The sequence below is a fragment of the Rhynchophorus ferrugineus genome, unplaced genomic scaffold, assembly GCF_030347505.1.
Source record: "Rhynchophorus ferrugineus isolate W39M unplaced genomic scaffold, kcgeb_rfMv2 rfM2, whole genome shotgun sequence".
Classification (NCBI taxonomy): Eukaryota; Metazoa; Arthropoda; class Insecta; order Coleoptera; family Curculionidae; genus Rhynchophorus; species Rhynchophorus ferrugineus.
This window is the reverse complement of record NW_027472581.1, coordinates 45,172,290-45,190,827: the sequence shown is the minus strand read 5'-3', so window position 1 is coordinate 45,190,827 and position 18,538 is coordinate 45,172,290. Positions and strand designations below refer to the sequence as shown.

General features: G+C 33.6%; 1 protein-coding gene across 9 annotated transcripts in view; it reads right to left on the bottom strand.

Moving 5' to 3' along the window:
• Akap200 (A kinase anchor protein 200) overlaps positions 1-18,538 on the bottom strand; it is a 272,973-nt gene that overhangs the window by 1,963 nt on the left and 252,472 nt on the right. For 5 of the 9 annotated variants that reach the window (XM_076393930.1, XM_076393932.1, XM_076393927.1 and 2 more), the window contains 2 exons: positions 1,682-3,331; positions 161-229 (listed from right to left, as the gene is read on the bottom strand). In XM_076393930.1, coding sequence (XP_076250045.1) covers positions 161-229; positions 1,682-3,331 — 1,719 coding nt within the window. Of the gene's footprint in view, positions 1-160; positions 230-1,681; positions 3,332-9,189; positions 9,462-11,683; positions 11,900-18,538 lie in introns of those variants that run through there. The other 4 variants (XM_076393933.1, XM_076393935.1, XM_076393934.1 and 1 more) reach the window with 4 other exon arrangements.

The following is an 18,538-nucleotide window of genomic DNA, read 5'->3' as shown; positions in this document are numbered from 1 at the left end:
CAAATTTACCGGGGAAAATTATCAGTGTCATATTGCAGTAGAGCAGTTTGTATGCTAACATCATAGAGAACTATATGGCTAACATGTCACATTAACATATAAGAATTCAATTTCAAAAATTTCGGTTTTCACGAAAAGTTAGAGAAAATATTATACTTACAGCATTCTCGCTAGGTTTGTCACCAGCTTCAGGACTGATTTCGCATTCTTTTGCAGCATCTGATGGAATCTGAAAACAAAGTCAACTCGACTTGGTGAATCATGCATACTACAATTAATATAATATAATAATTTGTCATTATTATCACTTGCATCACATACATCCGTGTTTTAATAGTAATTAATATAATAAATACAATAAAACTGATAAACTAAACCATACCAATGGGGTTAATTTATACTAGATAATTAAAAACAGCGAGTGAGGTTTGTAGGCCAATTTCAACACAGACTTTGTCGTGTATGTTTGGTATAAACCTGACACTATTTTGAATTATATGTATATGTTTTCCAAAATATTAGAGAGGATGCAAACCAACTTATTCAGTATATCAAGATCACAAATAGAGAACTCAAATATCATATGAAGGAATTTGTTATTAGTAAGGAGCAAATAAATAAATACTGGATTAATTGATCAATATGTAAATTTTCTATTTTAACGTGCTGAAATATATAAATTCAATTTGGTTTGTTTCCCTATGCAACGAGAAATATAATATAAAGGTTATATGTTCAGAATGATGATTTTATATCATCTAATATAGACTTAAAAAATTAAGGAGAAATAGATATCAATGGTTTTATAATTTAAATTAAACTTAAGTGGTATTAAAATTAATGGGGTATAGCTCTCAATACTTAAAACAGAAAACCAATCTTGAACTTTTATATAATCTGGGTTATTTAAATATGATGAATCTAAATAACATAAGTCACACTTCTAATCAACTGGAAGAAAATTTACATATTGGTTTGAAATTGAAATTTATCCAGATAAACGTATGGAACGTTTTCAGAACAGTTTGTTAGCACAGTCAATTGGAGACAGAATCCATTTAAAACGCCAGTACTAAAATGCAACCAACTAAAATCGAGCAAACTGATTAATTTATTTAGTATTTACACAAAAAAAAACAACTATGTCACGCTGAGTGGCTTACAAGCGGGCCTGTCGTCTTTACAGTGCACAACTTTGGTATGGTACAAGGTGCGAATTGCTTCCTTTTCAGTATACACTGTAGTGCCAAATAATAATTGTTGATATAGGTTAATTTTTAATTCAGTACTTTAAAATTGAGGTATGGTTACTATCTGCACTATATAAGAGCTAGGGTGTAATAAATCATGTAAGTTGCACTGTATATCTGTATTATATGATAATCATGATTTTGTTTATATTTGATTAAATATAGGATTACAATTAATATTGGTATTATGTAAGTGTATATAGTAAAACAGTTACTTAGCGCTACAATGTACAACGAAAACCAAATATAGAAAAAACACTCTATTCCTACGATACTTTGATTAGAAAATCTAGGATCTTTTTTTAGTGTGGTTGAAATAATTGCCCCCGTGTATGTTGGACCTCCAACCAACCCAAAGTTATACCGACCAAGCACGCCTGGTCCTTTGACCACCCAGCAATCTACTGCTTCGGAGACTGCCCACTAATCACCTGTTTGGTCGGTCCTGGTAGTTCGGGTTCTTCAACAGGCGACGGAGAAACGTGTCCATTCATGTTTCCATTCGTGAGGGGCACGGGGGTAACAACTTCATCCTTAAGTGATTCAGGCTCGGTGGGTGCAATTGGTTCGGGTACCGAATCGACGGGTGGAAGGGATAGTGGAGGGAGACTTTCTGATACGGGCTCGGGAAGACTTGGAAGAGATTCTGTTGATATGTCTGGCAGTGAATCTGCCGGAGCTACAGGCTCCTCGGAAATGTCAGATGGCGGTGGGGGTGAAGCTACGGGACAAGGTAATTCCGCAGGAGGTATCACAGAGCTGGCCGCGGGTGTTGGGGGAGGTGTGGATGGTTCTACTTGAGTTGGCTCCGAAGGAGTCTCTTCAGTCTTCTCATTAACATTACTATCAGTAGCAGGAATTGGTTCCGCAGGAGGTTCAATTTCAGCCTTTTGAGATTCTTTGGATTCCTGAACAACTTCCGCTTTTAAGTCAACATCAGCGCTACTTTCGGTCTCTGTAATTGTTTCAGTAACAGGCTCGGAAGCTGGTTCCGGAACTGGCAATGAAGCTGGTTCCGGAACTGGTGATGAAGCGGGTTCTGGAACTGGCGATGGAACCGGTTCTGGAACTGGCGATGAGGCTGGTTCCGGAACTGGCGATGAAATAGGTTCTGGAACTGGTGATGGAGGCGCTGGAGGTAGTTCTTCGGTTGTAGGAGCAGCAGGAGGAATAATTTCACTTTGTTCGGAAGTTGGTATGATTTCATTTAAAATATCTGGATTAACTGTCTCGGTTTGGGGAATTTTCTCTGGTTCTGAAATGTGTTCTTCAACGGGTGTTGAGCTGGTTGGTGTTTTATCAGGCTGTAATACTTTTTCATCAACAACAGGTGGAATTGGATCTTCAGAAATTACAGATTCCTGAATATTAACAGCGTCCTCGAAATTCCTATCGGAAGCTGTTGGTTCAGGAACAGTAACAGATTCCTCAGGCTTACCAAGTTGTTCGGAATTATCGGATTGATTGGAAGAAACAAGAGGTGGTTCGGATGTTGGGAGATCAACAGGCAGAGGTTCCGCGGCCGTTTCTGTTTTTTCAGGTTCGGGTTGAGGCTCGGGTTCAGCCGCAGGAGGTTCAGGAACAGTCTCGTCCGGCGTTTTAACAACCGGACATTCAACTTTTTCCTCAACCTCCTGTAACTGAGGCACTTGGCCTGATGTAAGTGCGACCTCTGCTTTAGTAGATTCGGCGAAAGCCGTTACTGGGGAGGGAGGGTTGGAGGATGGTAGCGGCGGGGGCACTTCCTCGTTACGCACCTCTTTGCTAGGTTCTTCCTGTTGCTCGGAAACCTCTTCGGGAGCGGGAGTGGGTTCGGCTACAGGTACGGGTTCTTCGGCTTTGGGTTCCTCAGCCTTGGCTTCCTCCACTTTAGCGGGAAGGGGTTCGGGTTCAGCTTCTTTTGCAGCTTCTTCAATTTTAGGCTCGGTTTTCGGTTCTTCGGGCTCGGCGGCCTTAGCTGGTTCGGCAACAGCGGTTTCCGAAGTAGCGGCGGCTTCGGCTTCAGCATTTTCAACTGGCTTTTCCTCTTCTATTTTAGGAGTTTCAGCAGCGGTAGGTGAAACATCTTTTTCTTCAATGTTCTGCAAAGAAAAAATAAACCATATTAAAATATCATCGTGACCGTTACCTTTTGGGAAGCAAGAGTTAATTAAAAGTAGATTAACCGGTTGATAAACAGGGGACCACCCTTAGAGGCTCGTACTTTACGTAATTAGCAAAAGTGGTCCGGAACAGCATTTCGATCAGCGGTTATTCGAAAGCAATTGGCCAAGACAATATAAACGACAAATTGGTGTTTCTGGGCCGGAAAATCAACGAGGTAGTGTCTGGCGGAACATAATAACGTTCCGAATACTAGCAGAAATAATAGACCAAATTATTTTTAATTAATTTCTAATCATCTCCTGATTTCAGTTTTAATAATGTGTTAAGCATAATAGGATCGAAAATAATTAACGATAATTCACGCTGATAAATATTAATTGAAATTGTGCGGAAAGAAGAACATATAATAGGAGTCTATTCAAAATAACAGTAAACTCACGTCATCACGATGTTTAATGTATTTCTTGTTGCAATTTGTACATTCGTTTTAGAATCAGACAATATTTTCCTCGTCATATTATTCTAGTTAAAAAGAGACACAGTGTCTGACAAGTTCGAACATGTAACCGAACCAGCCTGTAAAAGTCGTTCGGTTGTCAAACTTTAAAATATTAATTATAGTAACTACAGGTTATAAACCGGCAAACGTTGTTTTAACGCTTTGCTTATTTTCATACATTTCAAATCGCTGATTATTATTACTCCGATTGAAAATGCCGAAGCCAGACAGAACAGGTCGCGTCTAATCAGTTTTTCCGAACAGGAACGAGATAATGGTCTTCATAATGGAGGTCCCCTCTTGCCATTAAGATTCGTTAGAGAGGTAAGCATTTTTACTGTCACCGAAAAGAAACCGTCCTCATACGAAGCGGTTGACGAATTAAGATCAGTATGATGTCAGCCCTATCAGAGATAAAATACATGAAATGAGGTCTAATGGAACTTCCAGACGTTGCTTTTAAAATAATACAATTTTTAAAAGCATATAATAAAATCAAGGAAGACTTGTGATGATGATAAAAATAGTGTTAAGACAACAAAAGTTGATGGAAAAAGGTTAGAATGATAATTGATCAGGTTTTATTAGTCATAACATTTATTAATATATCATTGCAGATATGTTGTTCTTCATGCCGTGACTAGAAATGGTTAATAACACCTTCAGTTTGGATGAACTCGATCAGACACATTGAAGAAGAAATTAACAAATGATGGAATTTTGAACAAACGTAGGAGTGGAAATTAACAGCTTAATTATTTATTTGAATGAAACTGTCTGAATATGGGATTATGATTCAATGATGACAAATTCCAAGACAGGCTAATAAGAGTGGAAAGCTGAAGGTGGAATATATAATTAATATACGATAACTGCAAGAAATCTTATTGTATAGTGCAAAATATTTATGTGCACATATATGAGTGAGGGTGTTCTTGCATATCTGGTAAATACATTAGGGAGAATGCAGTGATTAAATCTAGGTTTATCAAGAATATGTATACAGGTAGTAACAGAATCAACTAAGGAGAAATACAGTGATATCAAAATGACTTTACAAGGAAGCACTATGCCGAAGGAAACAAGACCTAAGCATAAAAGGTATGAAAGTAAAATATATTACTTGGATATACAATTGTTAATTAGGTGGTGGATCAGGCCTCTAGGGGATACCACTACATAAAAAACACGCCTAGAACTCTAACTCATAGATGGTGGGGAAAAGGGTTAAATGTAAATATAATAAAACACAACCCTAAACCACAAACTAGGGATGTCAGCCACCGAGAAAAATATAGCCATTTTAAAAAATATCGGAGAAAAAAAATGTCGATAATTTTTTACAATATATATTAATATTGTGGTGTTGATAGGTGGTTCTTTATAATGTTTAAGAAATATATTTTATTTTTTGTGAAAACATATCGAAAAATATTGGCTGAACAAAATATCGATATATAGGTTAAAAAAATATTGATATTTTTCGGCATCCTTACTACAAACTCTTATAACTCTATAATTAATTGTAGTTTCTTCAATAGTTATTCGATAATATATGTATTAGATGTACTATAATCTTAAAAATGAACTAAAATTCAGAGTTAATACGGCAACATTTCCACGTTCTGATGTCATCAATTCAGATGACGTGAGTTTACTGTTTTACTGAATGCACTATAGCTATGAAATCACTCTCTGCTATTATTCTTCGGCTTAAGTTTTCGTTAATTTGAAGTGATAATTTATTAGCAGTTTATTGCTCAGTTAAAAAGTTAATTAAAATCAATTAAGAAATAAAATATTTGACTTAAAACTTGTGCCGTTATATAAACAATATAGGAAAACTTCAAATTGGCAGCAACAGCAGGCGGCAATTAATGCGAATAACACAGTGACATTTTCAACGTCAGACGTCCTGCAAAAATAATACATTCAGTTGCAGAACAAATATTTAAGCACCATTAAGACGGGTACTTAAACAATCTTTATTAACGACTTTAACAGATCGACCACAGACCGATTAAAGATTCCTATTCGAAGCCAATGCCATTCCCGATCCTATCCCACTGCGTTTCTAATAATAGCCGTGAAGATACAAGACGCTCTGTCTTGTGACTTGTGTGAAGCTTCTAAGAGTTTAACTCGAAACTATTAAACCATCGTAAAGTTTGATGGATAATTAAATTAAAACGATAATTAATAGTTGCGTCGTTATATACAACATAATTAATTTTATATTTGACCCAGTAGATATATATATGTTTTACAGTCTGTTTTAAACTCATTATGATATTTGTTAGATATATTTGTTTCCTTAAAACTAGTATTTACTATTAAGTCACGTTTTCTACCGACGTGAAATAAATACAGTGACAATGTATTATTTTTCATGATTTTTAATTATATTTTCAATCATGTAGAAAATTATAATCACCTTTAGGGTAATATTATATCAGCTAATCAAGTAGAAGAGATATCTGGTGACTCATTGATGGATAAAGTAAATAATTTAAGTTTATAAATATACTAATACAAGGTTGTTGGATTATTTAACTGGTGTGCCATTACTGTTTTAATATCAGCATTGTTAATCTACTTTGAAGAATTTAGAATAGATGATATAACCTATATGCTATTATATCGGACACTTGGCAAACAAAATATTATATGTAAAACATTTAAAATTTTCCTGCGCCAATGAAATTCATTGAGTGTTTTTGATTATGCGCAATTCGGATTTCACCGTTTTTTTGCTAAAAAAAATTAAATCCAACGAAATAATTAAAAGACATGTTTATCGATTGTAACTAATACTTATTTCTTGAGCAAAATAATCATTATATAAGCAGAAAAGAAAAATCTCACAATAACATGAACAAGAAGTTGTAGGAAAATGTTTAAATGTAAGGTCTTACCCCACCTGCCATATTCGACATGATATCCATATCATGTTATCATTAATTAATTATATCGATGCACTAAACTTTCTATGGCTATAATAAGACTCAACAAATAGATAGTCCAATCGGTAGTGATGAATACTTTGAAACAATATTCACAATAAAGTATAAATGAAGAGTTATTTGCAAAGGTCTATTATAAAGTAAGTCACGTAGGGAAACAATCGAACAAATAATCGTATAAATCGGTCAAAAAGTATAGTCAAAACAAAACAATGACATAATTAATGAATTCAATCCACAACCAAACATAACCGAATCCTTGGTAAGCAATTAATAAATCCAAGAATCGTTTAGATAATTTAGTAATTTCTTTTGTACTATCTAACCCTGAAAATAAATATTTTCATACATTTAGCAACGATTAGAAAACATTTGAATATTTGTTTTTTTATGACTAAATACCTCTTGAATCAATTATTAACTATTAGTAATGATCATTCAAACATCTAATTATAGAAATCAAATAGTTGTTTATTTCAATTTCAGAAAAATATTTTTAACGACTTCAAAGCAAAAACTATTTTTATTGTAATGTATTTCATTTTAAAATATTCAAATTTGCAGTTGAATCTTCCTTAAAGCTTCATCCATATTCTGTTCAGCCACCCTTTACTAATTCGACTGGTTAAGGAATCGGCTGTCGATACTCGGAACGTCAAACATCAGAGTGCTGCAAGATGCGGAAGTGTTGACTTCGTCCACAACGCACGACCATATCACAAATACAGGTATGTGGAAGAGTTGTATTTATGGTCTAATGGTTTGTTTGATGGGTCTGTCAGCGAAGCGTGTCTGAGACGAAAGAATATTACCAGATAGCGGAATACCGAAGCAATGGATCGTATCGCGATTTAAATATCTGCAGCGGAAGCATCGTGTACTTCTTGCGCGGTAATCTGACTGTAAGCGCTTTTTATTCTTGTACATATTCAAATATATTGTCTTTCGATATGTTTTCGTATTCTCAGCTCTCAAATAATAGAAATATGTGCTGTTAACGAAGCTATTGTATGCATATTAAAACATATGCTCAACTAAATAGATCAGAATTTGTCAGAAAATATGAACTGGAAAATATAATTACTGATTTAATCCATTTTATATTATAACCAAGTTATCGCAAGTTATCGAAATCTTGATTTTTTACAAATAGGTCTCTATTCTGATTCCATCCAGTATAATAATCGGTTCAGCAAGTAAAAATAAGTTATAATGATTCCATTCAGCACTTGATTTAAGAAACTATCAAAATTACTGACAAATATGGTTGAAAATATTTAAATATATAAATCTACTTATTTATTTTATTCGTAAACTGGACACGTTATTGATACAAATTTCTTATTGTATTGTGATATATTACAATGTGCAACTAGTAGCATTGAATACTATAGTTTAGTTTTAATACGCATATAATTCAAAAATCTAATTTACCTTTCCTCCTCTCTTACTACTCCATATAATGGAGTGAAGACATTATACAGACCTCTAGATCTTTTGTGCGTTTGCTCTAAGTGATGTATTAAAATACACTTGAGTTTCATTAATGTTTGTTAAAACCCTGATGTCCTATACTACACGAATTTTGTTTGTCACTTAGGCAAAATCTTGTTACACTTCGGATCATAATCATATCATAATGGAACAGTAAATTTGATTATCGTCTCAGTGTGATCATCTATGACTGTAAAAACTGTAAATCTTAAACAGCTTAAGTATAATAATTATTATTATCAGTATGTGCTGGCTTAATATATTATATGTTTTATTTCAAAATTAAGTAAACAACAACAAATTTTGGAATTTAAAATTTACCTATATTTGCAATATTGTGTAAAATATCTGCAATTTAAAATATTCTTAACAAAAATAAAATAATAAAATATTCATTCATGTTAAGTAATAAACACTTAATAAATAATCGCTATGCAAAACAGATGAAAAGTTAGGCAAAAATTTAAAAACAAAATTCATGCAAACATTTAAGGCATAAGGTAAATTTCGAAAAAAAAAGCTGTTCATATAAAAAAGCAAAATTGAACTTTCCTGCAATAAAACAATTCGCTCACAGTTACAGTGAGTTTATAATCGTCACAGAAAACTCAACCAGAGCGCCTTTTTGTATTTTTTCAGGCCATTTAATTATGTTAGATTAATCAAAAATGCATAAAGACAATTATAATAATTAGTGTGTTACATCACACAACGATATACCGAAATCCTTCCAAAAAAACCAATCATCATGTCCAACGAAACTAGCAAAACATTCGCTCCACAAAAGCATCAATAGCGTACGTTACGATTTCATTAAGGAAACAGATATAGTGAGTTTATGTGTGTGAGAGAGAGAGAGAGAGATGGAGACCAATACCCTGCGGAAACGGTCCAACCTGAGTCCAAAAGCGTTCGCGCAAAGCTTGGCCGCGATGGCCACCGCCAGGCTAAGGCAAACCAGGTGGGCGATCGGCCAGAGCGAGGCAGCCGGGAGGCAACCCCAAGGCCCCGCGCCCTCTGCCGTCCACCAGTCGTGCGAGGGTGTTACCTGGGGCGCGTCCATCTTGTGCTGGCTGCTGCCGGTTTTGATTTGGTTTATTCTGATTGTAACCGAATCTGATGCGTTCGGCGACTCTGTAACAAACCGTGCTGGAGGGTTGGTCATAAGGGCGAACATCAAAGACAATCAGGCTAACGTTATTTAAAAACAACTGAACCCTAACTGTTATCTTTATGTTTTTGATATATTGACACATTTTTAAAAATTTGTAAAATGTTTAGATGAAAAATATATAATTGAAATTATTTTTAGTTTAAAGGAATAACAGTTTCAACATAAATGAGATTCGTATTTGACCTCCCATATTTTTATTAATTTTATAAAATTAGTACTCGTATGAAGCTCGGCTTAGACTTGGACTAACTGAGCATATGTTAAATGCCATAGTGATGCACAATCCTTGGGCTATTTTCTAAAAAAACTGTTATGGCAATTAGTACGGTTTAATAAGAAAAAAGCTGGGAAGACAAAACCAAATAATATATTAGCAACAATTGAAAAGTCCAGTATCGCTGAGGTATGAATATTTCTCATTATTTATAGGATATGGTATACAATTTGGCAATGAATCAGTAGAATACCACATTATCTCAGTCACACTGGGAATCAGGCTAAATATGGCCAGTGTTAAAAAATATTTAAAGAAGTATCAAACATTGGAGTGTTAATCCAAGGTAACTACTGACGTTTACTATTGACTGGTTAGTCGGCTCTAATTACAACGTGTAATAATGACATTAAATAAATTAATAAAACATAAACAAACAAAAAAATACTTCTAATGTTGGTATATGGAATACTTTAAAATAAACTAATTACAATACTATTCTCAGCTTTGCAAAATTTCAGATTTTCATATTCAATATCTCCTAACAGTATTATTTTCAACCATGAAATATTCATTTTACATTTAAAATGATTTAAAGACCACAAGATGGGCTGGATCACAAAAATGTTACTATAAAAAGTATTTTTCGTAATATTAGGTTTTAGTGCTTTAGAAACTGTTTTTCCAGATGTTATTTAAGTTTGAAGTTACTTACTGCGGAAATAATTTAAACATTGCTTCTAAATTAATTAACTAGTTCTAATCGAGAAAAAAACTATATATAATACTAAAATGCTCATGTGTTATATAAGTCACCTCTGATTTTAAGACATAGACGTTTATGGAAGTTAAATATTGATAAAAAGTAATTAGTATAAACTGAGATTTAGTTCCAGGATAAGAAATACGGTAAATAAAAATTACTAATATCAGTTCAATGTTCAATTTATCATTAGTGTCTTTTACCGTTTTGATTAAGGAGATCTGGCTCAATATATATTAGTTTATGGGATTTCAAACGGTCACGACACCATAATTCAGACGATACGTGACATACTAAGCCGGTATAGCCGTTACGGAAGAAATACATCCATCTAGTTTTACAATTTAGCATAAAGTACGTGAAACTGTAACTAAAATGGCCTTTACAATTAAATTGTCATAAGTCCTGTTAAGAAGCTTGAATTAACTTTAAAAAACGATAGGATGTATCGGTACACCCAATATAATCACTATCTCGCCATATCCATAGACTATCAATATATTGTATCAATATATCAAAAATATTATATTTGCATCATACTTTTATATATGTCCCAAAATTTATATCTACATATAATATCTATTGGATTCAAGTTTAATTAAAAAATGGTGTACCAGAGATAAATAAAATTTGAGAAATATGTAAACACAGCCTTAATATAACATAAAAAACTTCCGAAATTTAAATACAATTTTCATTAAGAATCTGAATATTTGCGAACAAATTTTAGCTCATGTTTTATTACGTTCAAGAATTTCAAATCCTTAACAAGTTTTAAAAATATGGCGAAAATTTCCCTACAATCTTGGTTTAATCTTGCAAATTGGAAGAACAAAATATTGGGTTTTATTATAAAAGATTTCCTTTTAAATTTAAGAAAATTAAATGCAAGATAATCTGTAATTTTTTAAACAAATTCTAATAATTGAAATGCGTTTCCTGATTGTCAGTAATGTCGACTTTAATATGTGTTTTTAAAATAAGAGGCTAATCCCGTAATTATATTTTGTTCTGATATTTTTTTTAGATGGAATAATGCAAATTGGTCACCTCGTAATTTAAAAACATACTGTATAAAACCGCTTGGAAGCGAATAAGAACCTGAATCTGAAAGGCTTATCCGCGGCATCCACGAAATTACAAGAGACAAAAAATCGCAATAAACCGGTTCAAGATTCAGGCATAAAATACGCTTCCAAGGACCAATCCCTAACACCTACAGTTTTACCCAGCACAGTTCGTGTTCTTCAAGGGCTACCCGTTGGTCGCAAGGTTTCGAGACGCGCACTCTTTCGCGAATAAGGCCGACCAGAAAAAAAAGGATGATGCAGTTGAGAGAACGAGAAAGACAATCCGCGAACTGCACAGGACAATGTACGATCGTGTACTTGGTGGTGCGTGGACGGATACCCGTTGCCGCTGCAGGACTGAATGGTAACCGGCGTAACCGTCGCTATTTATAGATGGGGATCGGTCGAGTTCCGCTCGTCGCTACCCTGTTAGTGCGTGTGTGTATGTGTGCTGAGAGTGGGTAAGGTAAGATTAAGAGGATGCTGCGCTGCGCTCTAAGCAACATCCAAAATGCCCCAGGCCGAGCAACGCAAGAATGTTCCTTTTGGTCCCTTGCCTCACTATTCTAGTGCTATATTATTTATGATAATTGAGTTAATCAAAATAGCAAAAGACACTAATGATAAATTGAACATTGAATATATATTGGTAATTTTCTTTTACCGTATTCTCTATACATCTAAAATCTATATAGTCGACATTTCAATATCAGAAGATATTAATCACAAAAATGTACCTCCAGTTCAAACTTAAGGCCAAATTGTATTTTCTCCTTTTCTATTCTAGCAAAAAATACCTCTTAATAAAAATGTATCCAAACACTTTATTTAATCTATGAGGTAACTGACTGAAGATTTAAATTAGAACTGAAACTTACGTCATCAATCCCAGTTAAAATGTTCTTGGCAGTTATGTAAGAATATGAAAATTGTGTACATGTTTTATCTAAAACTGGAGAGTTCTTAAGGTTACAATAATACATTAAAATTTAATCAATTTAAAAATCACTGGAAATTCTTGTTCAACTATTTGAAAGTGACTATTCTTCTATATTATATTTATGGAAACATTATATTATTTATATTTATATATACTCCTCCTAAGATGTAATTCTCCTTGGATGGGTTTATACTGTCTTTTTAAATTACCTAAACGAATGTTTGAAACCTTCTTCCATTTAGATTTGTCAGAAATCCAGTGAACCAAAGAACGTCAATTATCAGAACATTTCGAATTATTAGAATATTTACTGATGAAGCTTACTTATATGTAGCTTATTTATTGAGAAACAATATTTGATATAATATATATTAATAAAATATTTTATTTTTTTGTAATAATACGTCATTAGATTTGTTAAAATGACGATCCCACCATATAGCTCTCCTGGACTAACACGCACGACTTTTTGCGACTGGGATTGTCGTAGTAGATCAACTTTTCATAACCAGTCACAACGAGAAAACTTTCCTGACAATTTTCATTCCTCTTGAATCTTGTCGATCATATGGGGTCTATTAATTCATCTTAATATTTCTTAACAGTTGATTCATCAACTGTTAAGCTGTCCGAAAATTATTTGGAAGTTTAAGTTAGGTTTTCGTCTAATAAGTCTTGAAAATCATTGTTTTTGAATTATTTTGGGCATCCACGCCACTTTTAAATCGTTGAAACCAAAACGGACAATTCGAATGTAATATTCAAAAATTGTTTGATGGGTTTTAGTAGCTGATTTCTTCAAATCAACTGAACACCGTGCACACTGAATAACTCAATAATATTGAATGGAAAACTATTCTTTTTATAGAGAAATGCCAAAATCATCCAGTTTAACAGTTAGATTAACTTGTTTAAATTAAATTAACTTTGTTTAAATTGATACTTTCGCATGTTCACAAATATATATCGTTGATTAAAATACATACAAGCAAGAATGCAGCAATTCTTAATAAGCACACTAACTTAATAATTGAAATATTTTTAGTTCTTGAACAAAATCACTGGAGATATGATAACATTTATATACGTGTGTTCAGAGAATTAATATTTTAAATTCCTGAACACTCGGACAAAAAAGTTTACATTGATAATCCCACTCTATCTTCCGTATTAGACATTTTCTTGGTTAATTTTTTGTCCTGCATTATACATTATTTGTTGTAAAAAAGCAATATTTCATTGAGGAATGCAGCAAGAAATGATCGTTGATTTAATAGGGTGACGACCAGCAGCGCTTTAATTGTAGTTGATAAATTGATGAAATTTGCCAATGTCGAAGCAACATGTTATAATAACATAAATTCAATGATCTTTTCGCTTAATTCGATGGTAAAATATTATAAAATTATACAACCACTTATCAGATAACAAGTTTATGTTTAGAAGTACCATCGAATTAATTTTATTCCGGAATGCACCTCACCGAATCAATGTACTATCCAACACTCGAATAAAATTGCAACACTTAACATTTGAAAACTATCGAATATTAAATAATGTACACGCATACGTGATGCCTGATCCAATTCATTGGGACCAATTCGGTTCGCGCAATTCAACCCGCAATCATTTAATATACTTCACAATAAACTATATAAAGAAAGATTTATAAGAGAGGCGCGTTTGTCGTCAGTTATAGGGGCGAGGAGGCGGCCGGGCTCAACGAATTCCTTCGGCATACGATTGCTATTTTTAGAACCGTTGTCTCGAACGGCCAGACTAACTCCGAGAAGATATTTAAAAAATTATTCCTCCACTGAAAATCCCAATACTTCATTTAATGTCCATATGGTTATACGAAGCTTTTTATAGAAAAGTTTTATTTTTGTAAATTTAGACGCCGTCTGATAATAAAACGAGGTGTCGGCCAATGGACTGTCTGTATCGCTTATGGCTAAGTCGCCCAACTTTTATTTTCATTGAGTAAGGTCGTTCTATGCTCGGCAACAAGAACAAAAAACCGCCGGCTGTCTTTCAGATTGAAAATCTGATAAATGGATAAAAGCATGACCAAAACCTGAAGACTTAAAGATATAAACTCCACCGTGTTTCGTGTTTAATCAGGTGTAAATTAACCCATAACAAAACTGCAGATATAAAACTATAATGGTAACAGCGTTAAAACAGTTGAATTTAACAACAAACTGACTACATATAGTTATTTCTTGTAAATACTATTCAGATATTAATTAGCTTATTAAATGCTATAAGTGTAAATTAATTTTGGGGGTTATAACAAACAGTATAATATATAGTAGATCTCAAATTCAAGGTTTTTTTTAAATATTAGGTGCTTGCATGTATTTTGATCACCGATTACCGGTCTATTGGTGCAAATGCGATATTAACAAAAACAAATGTTAAACGATGGTTTTGATATTTTTCTGCATATCTATATATTGTATCTGTATTGTTGCAAAAAAGACTAACATTAGCGAGTAAGGGACGCAAAGTAATTTCCTCTTGCATGACAACGCTAAACCACGCATTGCTAAAGTTGCGAAAGATACACTGTTGCAGCTCCAATGGGAAGTTCTGTCACACCCAGTATATTCACCAGACATAGCGCATTTTGATTATCATTTCAATGCAGGTTTAGCTACCACATAGTTTCGAAACGCTAAAGAAATGTGAAACTGTATCGCTGTGCTGGCAGAAAGATGAGAAAAGGTTGTAGAGAATGATTCAAAAAATTTTGATTAATATATGTTGTATTGTCAAAACTATCTGTAATTATAACTTTTATTACGTATCATTTTGTTAAACTTTAAACTACATTGTTATGAGATCTGAAGATATCGAATTCTGAGCCAACTTCTCGCCCGAATCAAAGACATAGGGGATAGGTCAAATAATAGGAACACTATGCGATATAGCACATCTTGTTGCATATTGGCAACACAGCCAAACTGGAACTGTAAAACGGTAAATCGGTGATTTGTTAGTCTGTAATTAAAAGAGCTGAATTATTTTAAGGTTTCACGAGTGATAGTATCCATGGTAATGACACAATCATCGGTAAAGAGAAATAGTGAGCGAAATCCAAAGTTAACTGACAGAGACCGACGAACTCATTTAAGTAATAACACTTGAAGATTGGAAGATGGTCCGATTAATCGAAGATGTTTAGATAGCAATACCGTGGCTGTTCATCTCATTCACCTTAATATCATATGATTCCTTCCTTTCTTTAATATAATGGTATTCAAATTACTTTGATTGAATATCTCGACATCTTTATTGATAAAGTTCTTACTATGACTAACATATGGCTGCCAAACACTGCCATATTTCAAGATCATAATGAGCTCATACACACAGGATTACCCAAAAAGGTTCAGCCTTGGTTTGCGGAGCATCAGAATATCATTAACATATTCTTTGGTCACCAAAATTGCCGGATCTCAACATAATTGAACAGTTTACAGTATTAAAGAAGAGAGTGAGGAGTATATTTCTATCTCTAACGTACTGGAGGAATTAGCGGTTGTTTAGGTATAATAATGGGACAACATTCAGCTGGAAACTATTGAGACATTCTACAAATCAATTCCGTGCAGAATTAAGCTGTTTTAAAAACATATGGTGGCTTATAAAATACATATTGTGTATAGTTCGGGTGTTCATATTATTTTGTCCATTCTCTGTGTACTTAACTATCGGTGTAAGTTTTTAGGGAAGTTAAAAACCTAAGGTGAATATATTCCAAGTAAACGTTTATTAGAATGAGATGCAGTCGGAAAAACGTGCAACTGTCTATATTAAAATATTCGCATATCGGCTAATTTAAGGTTAAGGTTATATATTAAATTATGCGTTCTCACAAATAAAAATTTAGCTTCAAAAAACGACTTCCGAATTCCTTTATGAAAATGTCTTTATTCTGCCATATTCATCAGACTAGTCTTATGAAGAAGTTATATACTAGATTGATTCATGGATTGCTTCAAAATATATTCAGACATACATACCTTAAATGAGAGAAAATAATAGTCAGCAGTGGGTAAACACTTTGAATCATAAATGTATAAACATAATAATAGTATAAATTTGTTTTTAGTCTACCTTGTTTGTGGCTAGTATCAGTTTATTTTTATTATATACAAATTAATGACTCAGTAAAATATTTTATAATTGGCAAGAATGTCTCTATCAATATAACTATTATTATAACAGTATGTATGTCTGTATATTTGCACATATAAGTCGATTATAAGTTATCTTAGCAGTAATCACACAGCACAAACAATTCAATGCTCTCAATGGAAGGTGAGTAATGGTCTAGACAAAAGGATAATAAAAGCCTGGTAGATTAAGACATTTAAAAAATTACGTATCGGTTCCATACGCGCTTGAATTTCATACATTGGCATAACTATCATTTCAATTTGATATTTGACGTTTGTGAATAAAAAATAGAAATATACGTAATATTCGGAATATTTAAATACTTATTTGAGAGATTCAGAAAATTATATTATATATAAGATAATGAGGGTAAAATACAAACCAAGTGAAACAATTTTATTTGTAAGAGTATTGGGTGTGTAAATAGACTAATGGCAATACAGAAAGTCACAAAATATATATCGCATGACTGGATGTAAGTAAAAATTGTAAATCTGATGATGCATCAACAATATAAACATAGTAATAATCGAAAAATATAGTCCAATATTATAGAATATTACAGAGTATTATAGAATTACAGCATTAGAAGCATTACAAAGTAACTATAATCATTAAATTGTACTACCTAATATTATTAAGTCATTTTTATTTGGTTTAAAGGACATTGTGAGATCTTTTATTTTATTGGTCGATCTGATGCGAAAAGCACTTTCGGCTTAATGACAAATTGGCATATATAACAGGTTAATTGAAAACTCCTCGGCCTACCATAGTAAAACATATTTTTTTGCAAAATTCGTTATTTTTATTCAACATAATTCCCTTCAAAGGTGATACACTGATTATAGCGACCCTCCAACTTTTCGATACCATTTTTGTTGTACGATTTGTCCTTTGCTTCAAAATAGGCCTCAGTTTCGGCGATCACCTCTTCATTCGACGAAAATTTCTACCCAGCGAACGTTCTTTTGAGATCTGAGAACAGGAAATAGTCGCTGGGGGCCAGATCTGGAGAATACGGTGGATGAGGAAGATTCATGGATTTTTGCCATCGTTTTCACTGACTTATGACACGGTGCATTGTCTTGGTGAAGCAGCACTTTCTTGTTCTTCAAATGCGGCCGTTTTTCGGCGATTTCGTCCTTCAACGCTGTGTATGTAATAGTCGCTGTTGATGGTCCTTCCGTTTTCAAAGTAGTCAATTAATTGAAAATTATCCCATGCGCATCCCAAAATACAGACGCCTTGCCAGTCGACTGTTGCGTTTTCCCACGCTTTGGAGCGGGTTCATCGTGTGCAGCCCACTCGGATGACTGTCGATGGGACTTCAGAGTGAAATGATGGGGCCATGTTTCATCCATTGTCACACATCGATGCAAAAACTCGGGTTAATTACGCTTAATCATCTTCAAACACTGCTCCAAATCATCAACTCGTCGTTGTTTTTGGTCAAAAGTGAGCTAGCGCCTTCGGTGCCCATTTAACCACGTCTGAACTTAGCATACCAATCCTTGATGGTTGATTTTCATGGGGCTGTGTCCGGAAACTCGGCATCAAGCGAAGTTTTTGCTTCAACTGTATTTTATCCCTTCAAAAAGCAATATTTTATGAACACGTGAAATTCCTTTTTATCCATGTTTTTCACAATAACAAAAGTTGCTTCACTCAAAATGCTATAATTCTCAAACTAATGATCCGACAACTGTCAAATTTATAGGCGCATCTTTTGAGGGTTAGGGCTATCTAAAAAACATATGGATTTAATTCTAGTAGCGCCATTTATGCGTCAGGCCGGGGACTTTTCAATTGAGCTGTTATGTTATATAATACTACTGGTACTGCACTGCCTACGGACTGCACTGTGATCTGAGAGG